General features: G+C 35.6%; 1 protein-coding gene across 8 annotated transcripts in view; it reads right to left on the bottom strand.

Annotated features, from left to right (window-relative positions):
- Positions 1–12,303, bottom strand: part of CDH12 (cadherin 12) — a 536,918-nt gene that overhangs the window by 17,356 nt on the left and 507,259 nt on the right. For all 8 annotated transcript variants that reach the window (XM_074545283.1, XM_014265146.3, XM_074545297.1 and 5 more), the window contains one exon: positions 3,950–4,086. In XM_074545283.1, the coding sequence (XP_074401384.1) occupies positions 3,950–4,086 (137 nt within the window). The remainder of the gene's footprint in view (positions 1–3,949; positions 4,087–12,303) is intronic.

The following is a 12,303-nucleotide window of genomic DNA, read 5'->3' as shown; positions in this document are numbered from 1 at the left end:
ATGCTCTGGAAATATACGTGAATATGAGTATACTTTTTACATTTATTTCTCACTGATAGTATCTGATTTATTCTCTCTCATTATTTGAAAGAGACCAAATTCTTCTAAGTATTCCAGTAAACTAGAATTTTACCTTTCACAAATGGTGTGGAAAAGGCAGATATGAGAGTAAACAGAATTACCAGAGCCTAAGATTAACCTATTTTGAGTTTTCATTCTGTTTATATGATTTTTTCTCTGGTTTGCACTGTCATCACTTTAACTACTTGTATATTTAAATGAAGACTGCAAGAAAATTGTGTACAGCTTTGAATTCATATGCAATACCAAAGACCTGTAATACTTGATGTGAGCAGCCATGAAGAATTGCATTTAAAATACTACTTTGCAGACTTGACTCCCATTTTCTGTGCTTTTTGGTTGATGTTTTGCTCAAATTCAAGTCTTCACGAACCCTGTGAACACAATTGTGATGTACATACTGGTATCAGTGAGTGAGTCACTGAAAACATCTGTTTATGCCTTTTAAACCCAGATTACACAGATGAGAAGAGAAACTGGGTAAAGCATGAACCTAGAAATTAAGAAACTGATTTCATGTTTCAATTCTGCTTGTAAGATATAGGAAAATTAATTAGCTTCATTAATTTCTTTTATAAACTTAATTAATTAGTTGACTTCATTTTCCCTTGTTTTTCCTGTCTGTAAAACAATGACCATCCTGCTTCCTTTTTTTGCTTCATTACCATCATTTGTCAGCATCTTAATGGTTCAAAGCCATTACAGCAGTAGAAAACATGTAACATTCTTTGAATAATGAACTTGTGAAAATCCAAGGTATCTGAGAAAACAGATACTGACTATTGAGGAGAAGTTCAGATTCTTTAATCCCAGTTATGATACGCAGGAGAATATCAACTCCATTTTGTGATTTAAGGTGAGATTTCTTTAACATTCTAAAAATCTGGATCTAGGCATAGCTGAGTAAGGAAGATGGTTTGGACAGGAAGGATTATGACTTCATTTTTACCCTTAAATTATGCCTTGAGGACAGGAAAGCGGAAGTAAGTTCTTGCACATTTTATTTATCTCCTCTTTTGTAAAATGGAAAAAAACCCCCCACTTCGTTACTAGGTAATTAGGCAGCATATGGAGGAATTTTGAACACTGGACTGCATTTTTTTATGCCACTATGCTCTTATGGCAGCTCTTGGTACAGTTTTGGCCAGCAGCAACCAGTGATCTTGTGGAAAATTCACATGCATGTGCTTGGAATTAGCAAGGGCAGGGACTACTCTTAAAGGATCACTTTACATGTGGGGACTCTGGAAGGTAAGAAGGCATAGAAATAAGCTACTTCATGCCAGCTGGCCTTTGTCCTTGAAATGAATGACAGTCATGTTTAATTTATTAGTTTGGATAGGTTCTGTGGCATCAAAAAATGTTCAGAAATGGCAACCATGCAGACTACTAGGGTATTGATTTATTCGAATTATTAAGAAACAAAAAAACAAGCTAAAATGAAATATAGTCATGTAATGAAAAAAAGTACAGAGGAATTGGGAAGTGAAATGGGGGAAAAAAATGTGAGTCTGAAACATCCTCCACCTGCTCAAGCATTTTGTCCCATACAAAACCTAAACTTTATATCTATGAATGGGTTAGGGATGTTCTACATTCAGCTGCCTTCTCAGCATGTCTGCAGAACAATCATCCATCTCCTACTTAAAAACATCTCCATTTAGGGACAATTGGAGAAAAGTTAGTTTACAGAATGACCATTAGGATGTGCCTAAAAATTGTGGGAGGTGTTGTTGTTGCTATTCTCTCACAATGAGAAAACAAAATTTTAGCAATTACATTTTTAAAATAACTTAATCTGTTACTAGTTATGAGTCTACTTATTTATTCTTATTTTACAAAGACATATTATATATATATATATATTCTTATAGAGAGATAAAGTCACCAGGAAAATACTTCAATAACAATACTGTCTGTTGTTCTCTGAAGAAAGTTTATGCAGCTAATTTCTATGCTGGGCCACTTTTTAAAATAGTCATGTATGTGTCAAGGCACTTCTCAGTGTGTTTTTTCTTGTGATAAGGGATGACAGTTTTAGTTTGTATGTCAGCACTGGACAATAATTTTTTATATCAATATTTCTTCAAATATAGCAATTTTCCCTCAATCTTTTTCATTTTTTTTTCTCTTTAACCATTATATTTTGCTTTTGTGTAGTGTGTCATCCCTCAACCCTCCACCCTTTTTTCTACGCTCTTAGTCAGACAATCGCACATAATGTTTTGACAGTTTCTATAGCCCAAATCCTCCCAAATTTTGCCAGTTACTAGTATAGTAGAGATCTTCTAATTGTTACCATTATAGATAATGGTCAACATATAAATATTTTGGAATATACTGCAATAAAGCACAGATATGTTTTAGCTGCAGATTCTTAGTATAGCAATTGATAAAACTTGGGATATCAAAATATATACTATTTGCTACAGGTCTGCCTAAATGTCATACTGTTATATATACGTGTCCATGAAAAAATAAATTTCAGGGTTTTAAACATCTTTAGTTACTATTGGGAATAATAAACAGATTTAAATTATGTTTACTCAAACTGTTTTCCTTGCTGCAGGAAAAAAATTTATAAATCTCGAACGTCCTTTGCCCACTACTAAGCCTAAATAGTTAAGCTTTAGTGACACTTAGACCATGATGAGACCTTCTTTCTGCATCTGCCTGTCTTTCAGTTTCTCTGGAAACAAATTACAGTTCTGCTGTTTTTTCTGTGAGTATACACCTGCACATGTATCTCCATGGACTCAACCACTTCTGACAGCTTAGGCTTCTCTGTTGGTGTCTTTTCCAATCTAGGGATAAAATTCAATCGTTCATTTGACCGGTGTTCTCTTAATATTTTCAGGTTCCCAGGAGTGAGCCCATTCTTTTTGAGATAACTACAACTGAGACTTCAGAGTTGTTTTTTTTTTAATCTGAAATAATATTTATCATCTCTGCTTCCAAAATCTCCCTCTTCCTGTCAGTAGTACGTATTAACTTTTGAAGACTCAGCCAAACAATAAATTGAGGAAAACATGCTATTTTCTACAAAAATTTGCTTTTTCTGACACATAAACAACAAGAATGAATAAGATATACAGCATGCCCCTCTTCTACAGCCTGTTGATGTCAACAGAAAGAATTCTGTGGCCTTTGCACAACTGCTAAGTGACCAAAAGATTTGTATTCAAAGTATGAGATACACCCATGACAGTTTGACAAAAAAAAAAATGAATGAGAAATGCTACACACATAGATGGCAATGAAGAAAGTTGCAGGCACGTAATATAGTGGAAGAAGGGTCTTATAAAAAATAAGACTATGCAAAAGACACAAAGACAAGAAATGAAATTATCCCACCACAAATCACACAGGAAAAGAAAAGAAGGGGTTAGGGATAAAATTTTGGGCAGAGAGAAGAGATAAGAGCAGAGATGCAGCACATAGATTTAGGGTATTAAATCTTGACTTAATTTTAGTGTACTTTTTATCTGAGTATAAAATGACTCTTTAAATTTTTCTGCCTTCAAAAACCACATAGACAGACCTGTTATTTGATTAACTTAATTTCATATGAAGTGACAGAAAATCAAAAATCAGAACTGGAAGGCACCCATACAGCTCCATGATGACAAAATAGTTTCCAGCTTCTAAGGGAACTGTGGTTACATGAGATCTGCTAGCAAAACCTTACTAAACAGGGCTGATTGAACTTCACAATTATCCTCATGAGTCTGGGAAAATGATATTCATTGAACCTTCTTAAATAAGCACTTGGCAATTCAAGTAGTCTTCACATTATATTTATACCTGAGCATTATATTCTGAGAAAAATACCATATTAGCATATTAATTCAGTTTGTGTCATACTTACTAACTTTACTTGCAATTATAGACAAATTGTATTGTGCTGTGCTTTCTCTGTCCAGTAATTCATTAGTAGCAATGGTTCCTTCAGTGGCATCTATTGTAAAGTAGCTGTCCACATCATTCTTCCAATCCATGAAGTATCTGTATGTGAAAAATATTAAAGAAAGTAGATGCAAATGTGCAAAGATTACTCATTTATCATAGCAGCAGTGCACCAGCCTCAAGTTTTATTATTTTTCTCTTCGCAGCTATTACGATCCTTGCAGGAAGAAGAAAATAAAGAATGATTTGTTCATTTCTTTTTTTTGCCTGGTTGGAATGCTCAAGGGGAAATGGGATATAATAAAAGGTTTAGTACTCCTGGTGTTCAGATTATTTGAAAATCTTGAAGTCCCAAGAAGTTGATGCACATCTTCTGTGACCCTGACTACTTATATCAGCCACTTTGAAAGCACTATACAGGCTAAGAGGGAAAAAGAGAAAAAATATATGAAATAGGGCTTGAGGCGATGAATGGTGACGGAGAGTGTGCCAGATCTGGTTTCTTTACATCCATTTTTAGCTGCAGTGGGCTGGACATAGCCTCACAAAGAGGTGTCCCAAAGGATTTTGTCAGAGTAACAGCAAGGGAGATGGAGAAGAGTATGCTTATTCCCCCACATATACAGGATCAATAAATAGCACTTTGCCTTTGTGAAGAATAGGCACCTTTCATTGAACCTGTGTGGAACAGGGAAATACCATTGTTTTGCACTGTTTTGCTTTATTTTGTTTTGTTTTCTTGAGCTCTTATTTGTCAAGAAGTAGGAACATAGAACAGATTTAAAACTAAAAATGTTTACTTCTTTATTATTTTCTCTAGCGAAGAATAGAAAGCAGAGAGGTACCTGGTAACACAGATGCTTAAAAGCAATGTGACAACTATCCCAAACCCATTTCCCTTAAATGCTAATTAATTTGAAAGTCTATCTTAACATTTGATGCTACTGTTTGTAGTCATAACAGAATAATAGTTTTTTCTGATGCAATTGCCTCCAGCTACTAATTTCCTTTTCATTGTTAGTCTCTTCATACCTTTATAGTGTTTCTCAAAAACAAGGCAGGATTAAATTGAGAAAGCCATTTGTGAGCAGTAGGCAATAAGAACAAAATGGCACTGAACAAGTACATTCAGAAGATTATAAAGCCTAGAGCACCACTCCTATGGCACCTAATTTCATGTAAACCAGTGAGAATAGGAATAAATCTGCTTTTTCCATCTCTAATTAGAGTTATTTATGTATTTAATATAAAGAGAATGGAATAAGCACTACATTTACTTCTGTAGAAGGAAGTAATGGTAGAAAGGCATATGTATGTCATATGCACAAAGAAAATATTTTGACTTGGTACTAAGAATGCCAATAGCTCTAGAAGCCTTGAAGAGTAAAAATCCACATGAAGATGATATGCTCGTTTGGAGACATTTTGTTCAAAATCACAAAAAAATTCCTATCTATAGATGAAAAATGTTATTTCATCAATTGACAGGCATCATTACCAGTTTACAGCTTTAATTAAAAAGCCTCAGAAATGGTTTGCTAAAGGCAGCATGTATCCTTTTACATAGTTGAACAGTCATGTTTTCTTGAATATGATATTATTATCTACGCATATTTTAATTTCAATTTCTTTGTTCAAAATTTGCTTGACATTAAAATTATGAAAAATATATAAACCATTTATTAGAGATATCATTACCCTAAGATACTCTCTCAGGAACAGCAAAATTACTCTGTCAGGCTTTGCATGTTTAATAAATTATAATTTCTTTCAAAATTAAATACACAGCAACACACAAATAAATGAGTTCAAAGCATGAGAAAGTAACTTGTCCTTTATTTCCCCTTAGGAAGATTAACTCATTGCAGCATGAGCCAGGGGATAAAATACAGGCCTTAATTCAAAGCACCATGTAGGGGACAGCCTCCTTCACCAGGGGCTTTGAAAGCACAGAAAACATATCAGGTATGAACACAGTTGTGTTTGGAGGGAAGTTCAGGCATGAATATTTGCAGGATCAGAGTCTGACAGTCTGTCTGGAAGCATTCACACAGGTGATAACTTCATGCACAGGCCCAGTATGCCTATTCCTGAGCATAAGCACCAACAGGATCAAAATCCACAGTAAGCACTGCAGGACTGGCATTACTCCTGCTGGTACTTCTGGCAGAATTCCTCATGGCTTCCATGGAAGTGGGAATTGAAATAAATCAGGCTGTTGTTTCAGCTCCTCTCATTTTAATAGTCTACATATCTAATTAGACTACCAAAGGGAGAGGTATAGGCAGAATTGTTGGAGACGTACTGCCTAAAAGAGATAAATTAACAGGAAAACCTGCAAACAAGCATCCATTCTTCCTCCTTTAATTCATTCTCCATGTATAGTACCCAAGAAAACATACCTAGCAGAAAATCCTCTCACAAGCAGATCTTCTGGACACAGAACTTCTCCCAGGTACATCAGTAAGTCTATAAAGCTTAAGAAAAGTGAGAATAGGACCACACCTATCTGGTCTGAAATGGAAATTTTTTGGGACACTCCAAGGGGAGGTTACTTTTGACAAAAACCCTAAGAAAATGTAGTTTCCTTTTATAGGCAGAAATTTCTCTTTCACACACTGACGCTCAGCATGTGATGTTTTTCTAAATAGGACAGCAACACCTAATCTCTTCCTAAGGCCAACTGCATAGCCTGAGCTCTGTCCTTAACATGGAAGAGATGCTTTGAAGAAGAGAAGAAATGGAAAAAATATCTCCAACCAGAAAATCAGTAACTTTCCAGAGATGAGCCCAGATATCTAGGACATAAAGCCTGAAATTTCTTGTGAGATTGGGATACACAGAGGAACACTGTTGAAATACTGCTATTAGGACAGCTGTCTACATCTTCCAGTCATGGTCTAGCAGTTTGAAGCAACTGAGGTTGGTTTATTTGACTGCTCAGAGTCCCTGCAAGACAGACCATGGATAAATGCACTAATCCTAAAAGGCATTTCCTTCCTTGAAAAGTTAGGGAGAACTTGTTGATATAGGACAAAGCAGAATTATTTTTCAGAAGCCCCTGTACAAGCCTGTCTGGCAGCTCCCAGTACCAGACACTGATATCATTCATATTCACTGTCAGTGAAGAAATTTTGACATATATGTTTCGCTGAATACTCTTTCCAGCAGAGAAGTATATTCCAGATTATATTGTTGAAGGCAGGGAATGTGTGGACAGGGATATCTTTGCTAACACTGTCTGAGTTTTCTCAAGAATAGCTGCATCTGGACATCATGTAGGACAGAAGAGATAGAATGGAAATATTTCCAAATATATCAGTTTATAAACTTATAAGATTCAAGCCTAAAAAACTCACCTAGATTCCACGATAACCTCTTAGGACCTCCAATCACCCTGGGTGATGCTGCATGTCCCTCAGGAGCTCTCACAGAACACTCCCATGGAAGAGGGCTCACCTCCATTCAAAGAGAGGAGACAACAAGGAAGGCTGAATTGATTTTTGCTGCAGCACAGAAGGTGGTAGCTCTTGATGGAGTGCTATTGAATAGATGAGTGACAGCAGGTCATCCTTGTGAGGATAACAGCGACTCTGAGCCATCAAGCAGACAACTGCAGCACCTTCAGACTGTTATGCCATGAATAAAAGAAGTAGACAGCTGTCCTGTGCTGCTGGAGAAACCTGTGTGACAACTTGCTCTGAAGGGATGGGAGGTGGCAGGATGCTAAGGAGGCTGGGAAGCTTAGGACTCAGGATATATTTTTTGGTCTTAAAACGTGGAGGGGGAGATTTCTCCTGCCTATCATGGAAAATATTCTTGATATTATGGTCATGTAATTTAAGCCAGGAAATGAGCAAGGTAAGACATCTAAAAGTGTGTGTGTTTTAGAGGAAGAGAAAACTGCTTTAAAGCTACGCTGGGAGGATTAAAGCCAAATGCCAGAGGTAAAACTCAAGGATTGACCTTAAAGAGCACTAAAGCACAGACGATAGATAAAATGAAAGATAAAAAAGGTAGTGGCAGTATAAGATCAGCATAACCAAAATTAGACATTTGAAGGTTAATGGCTTCTGATCATTGTGACTTTGTGCTCAATAAACATTTTTTTAAAAATTCCTGTTGATTTGCTTTTAATTTGAGAGCGAGAAATAACCAGGTGATAGAGGAGCTTTACAAAAATAACTTTAATTCCTCTCAACTCACCCTTTGCTGATGTAGAGCACATTGCATACTCTAGTACCTAGTGACTTAGAACACAGGCTTTTTTTAAGAAAAATACTGTAAAGAAAGGTAAGGGGTGAAATAATAATTTTCTGTAATGTGATAAATTACTATTTGTGTATATGACCTTAAATTGTTTAAACGGCATTCACTTTAAATTTTATTTAAATATTAAACTGCAACTAAAAGAAATTCAGGGTCTATGACAACTTGGGATGTATAAATACCACCCATCATATCAGAAATAACAAGCAGTAGCCTAAAAACATTGGGAACATAAATGAAAGCTAAGAGAATTTAGTTGGGTATTATGATTAGTTAAGATTTTTTTGTATTTCCAATACATATATAATTAAATAGATGAAAGAAGCATTAAAGCAGGAATGGCAAAAGGGATGAGAGACTGGAAGAATACAAATGAGATTCTAGGTGTGTTGAGACTACCTGAAAGCCCAAAGGAATTTTCATTATTAGAATGATCATGTGCTGTGGCTTGAAATTATTAGATCTCTGCATATAACTGGATGTTGAGAATATGACAAAATAGAATTTTGTCCTGGTCATTAAGTCAATAGATAAATATAAAAAGATAGAAAGCTCACAGAAAAGCAAGAAAAACTGTCATGGGTCTAGGAATTTCCAAGTTCTAAGGAAAGATTAAAAGAACTAACATATGCTTAGCATGGATAAGAGATGAAAAAAGGGCGACAGGATAACAGCCTGCAGGTAACTGAAGAGCTTCAACAGCAAAAAGGGAAGGGTAGGATTTTTTTTCGACACAGAGAAGTGAAGGGCCAAAACTCAGAAGGGAAAAATTATGTGTTGTAGCAAAATCTTTCTGTCAGTGATGTACATATGCTGCACACCAGAGGAATGACAGAAATGCTGTCACTTGGTACTAAAAAGGCAAGCTGGGCAATGTAACACACACACTGCAGAGTAAAGAAAATTTCTAGAAAGGGGAAATGATAATCCTTATAGTCTCTGTAATTTTAAGATCTGCTAAATAGGAAACAGTATCATCATACCAATCATATTCATCATAAGGTACAGTTGCAAATATTTTAAATTATAACAATGGTTTTCAGGTCTTTTTAAGATTGTGGTTAATTAAATGTAGGAAAACTGGTAAATCACTCCAACAATGAGAAACAAGAAATTTAGACTTCGAGTAAAGCCTGAAAGAATTTAAAAACCTAGAGAATGAAATGTGTTGAAGGATACAAGCTATGTGTCCTCCAAATTCCCATCTTGCCACTAAAATTTACTTCCTGCAACTCTAAATCCATTCACTGACTTATCATTGTGTAAAATTCAAACAAATCTTATTATCATATTTACATGCATAAATATGAGAAACTCTAAATCAGAACTTTATTGCTCTTCTCAAATGTAAGTGCTAAACTCTTCAGCAGATTACTGGAAGTATCTTCCAGTCCAGTTAATACAGAGGGGTGATTTCAATGATTTTGCTAGAAGTGCAATCAAGAATTTTCAAAATGAGTCCCCAGCGTAAAAATATTGAATCAAATACTCCAGCATAAGCTTTTCCAATTACAGAGCAGCTTTTTTTTATTGGAAAAAAAAAGGTTAAAAAGTCCATCAGTCCCTGCTCTCAGAGTCCCAGCCACCCATTGAACAAAGGGTTGCTGGAGGAGTCAGATGTTCTGTGTGAACTCCTGCATCACAAGGGCACAGACACTCATCAGCTGCAAGAATTCATCAGCACGCTCTGCCAAGCATTTGTCTGCTCTGGAAACTCTCAACAATGACAGATTTCTGCTTGTTGCTGTAACCCATGCATGCCTAAAGAGGTCATTGAGTTCAAACAGGTTTAAATGAATTTAACAAAACATTTTATTTTCTTCTGCTAAATGATATATTCAACTGAATATTTACGACTAAATAGGATTGTTAAATTACCAGTCTTTCTCAGTGCTACAGCACTTGAATCAGAATTATATTAATTCAGTTTCTTTTCCATATCTCCTTTTGACTTAAAAATTACCCTAGACTTAGTTTATTGTGGTTTTCTATTAACTTGAAAATGTTGTTTCACACAGTGTTACAGGAGCAGAAATGCTAAAGAATCTTTTTTCTCCTCTGTAATATGGTAGTATGAAGTAAAATGTCATGTACTGCTTGCTCAACAGTAGCAGGCAGGTTTGCACATCATTCATGTTGTCCTGCACTAATACAATTGCAATACAACTGCAATAATTTACACTGCCCTTTACACTATACAACCCAATAGCTGTTTTGTTGTAGGCATGCACACTACTATATATGTAAAATATTAGATATTTTAAATAATTAAAGTGCTTGTTATAAAAAAATACTTGTTATATAAAACTTGTTATATACTTACTTGTTATATACTTACAAAGACTCTGTTAATATAAGATATTCTAAGAAATAAATTTCTTAGTACAATGAAAATAGATAGGACTTCTCTTTTGCAGAACTCTCACTTTTAATACTCTGGGTTTAATATTGTGATATTCTGCTTGAAGGAAGTAAATGCAATCAAATTTACCTATTTTCACATAAAACCATCATCTGATATATTCACACCTGTCTTGAGTTGGTTCTTACGTAGCAGATACTGTTCCACTAGGTTGTGGGGTATTATTTTTGTTTATATGTTTTAAATAATTTATTGAGCCATCTCCCTTAATGGCAGCAGAAATTTTCTGGACCTTTGCAGAATACCTTCAGAACACTGCTGAGGCATCAGAAATCAAAGCAAAGGAAAATTTGACTGGTCTGCTGTCAGATCATATCCCTTCATCATTTCCCTTCAGTAATCTCATGGATGCCAAGTAGATCACAGAAGAACCCTACCCATGCCAATACATAACAGTCTCAAATATGTTGGTTTTGATTTTCTTTTTTCTTTTAGAAAGAATACTAGAAATGGAGGATAAATAATAATAAACAAGCAAACAAACAAACAGCCATCAATGGAGAAAACCCAGTGCTATCTAAAGTGTGGAATCAGCAGCATCACAGAAGGATTCTGCTGCTGTTCCAGGTTAAGTAGCTATGTCCTATCCTGACCTCCCTTCCTGCTTTGAATCAGCATTATCCTGGTGTTCTCTCAAATGCAATTTCCTTTTCAAACAAAAAGGGAGAGTTCATAAAAATGTATTTTGGTTTCAGCTGCTTTGTGACCTAACTAGTGTCACAAATGGTTCATTGCTCAACTGTGCTTGCAGAACTTATGTCAAAAACCACCTGAGGTGTGATGCTAAGTTTGCATAATAAAATGCAACCAAAAATGAGCAGCCAATGTAGTTGGTCGACTTTACTTTCATATAATAACACAAAACCAACAAGGGGAGCATACACTGAACATTTTCAGAGGCATTACTTTGTTCCAGGGTTTCAAAAACTAGAGATGCCTGTGTGTTTGATGCTGTAGAAGTGGCAGAATTGTCTTTATAGAACATCACACTTGACACACCTAAAAAAAATGCACCCTCAAGTTTACTGACATACTAAAATATTTCTGTCAGTTTAACTATGTTTTTCATTCAGTATTTCACACAGAAAGCCATAATCCTACATGATTTTGCAGAGATTTTCAAATGTACAATACACTGAGGAAAAGCTTTTGTGATAGTCCAGGCTGAGTGCTTTTGAAGATCCCAACGCAGTAATGTATCTAGTCTTTTAGGAAGGATAGTTTGCATTAGTTAAAATATTTTGGCTTAAAAACCAGAAAATTCTGGAATTAGTTTGACAGAAGCCTAAATAAGTTCTGTCTCTGTATCCCCTTCCAAAGGAGTTCAGCAGTGTAATTTCTCAGAATGCTGTCCTGTTATCTGTACTTCAGCCTTCCCACAATGAGTGTTGTCTACAGCCCATGAAGTGGTGGTGATGTTAAGAGAAGGACAAAGATTGTTACACACTGGGAGAAGGTATGAAAGCTTCCTGTCATTGTTCCATGCTTATCATTTGCATGTCTTTCATGTAACACTTGATCTCTCACGAGAAAAAAAAACAGTTTGAGTCTTTGGAATATTACTTGACTGGGTTCACAGTCCTTATATACATGGCTCCCTACTTCTGTGATTTTAATCAGGAGGT

The sequence above is a fragment of the Zonotrichia albicollis genome, chromosome 1 (genome assembly GCF_047830755.1).
Source record: "Zonotrichia albicollis isolate bZonAlb1 chromosome 1, bZonAlb1.hap1, whole genome shotgun sequence".
NCBI classification, from domain to species: Eukaryota; Metazoa; Chordata; class Aves; order Passeriformes; family Passerellidae; genus Zonotrichia; species Zonotrichia albicollis.
The sequence above is the reverse complement of the archived record's forward strand: the minus strand, read 5'-3'. Positions and strand labels throughout refer to the sequence as shown.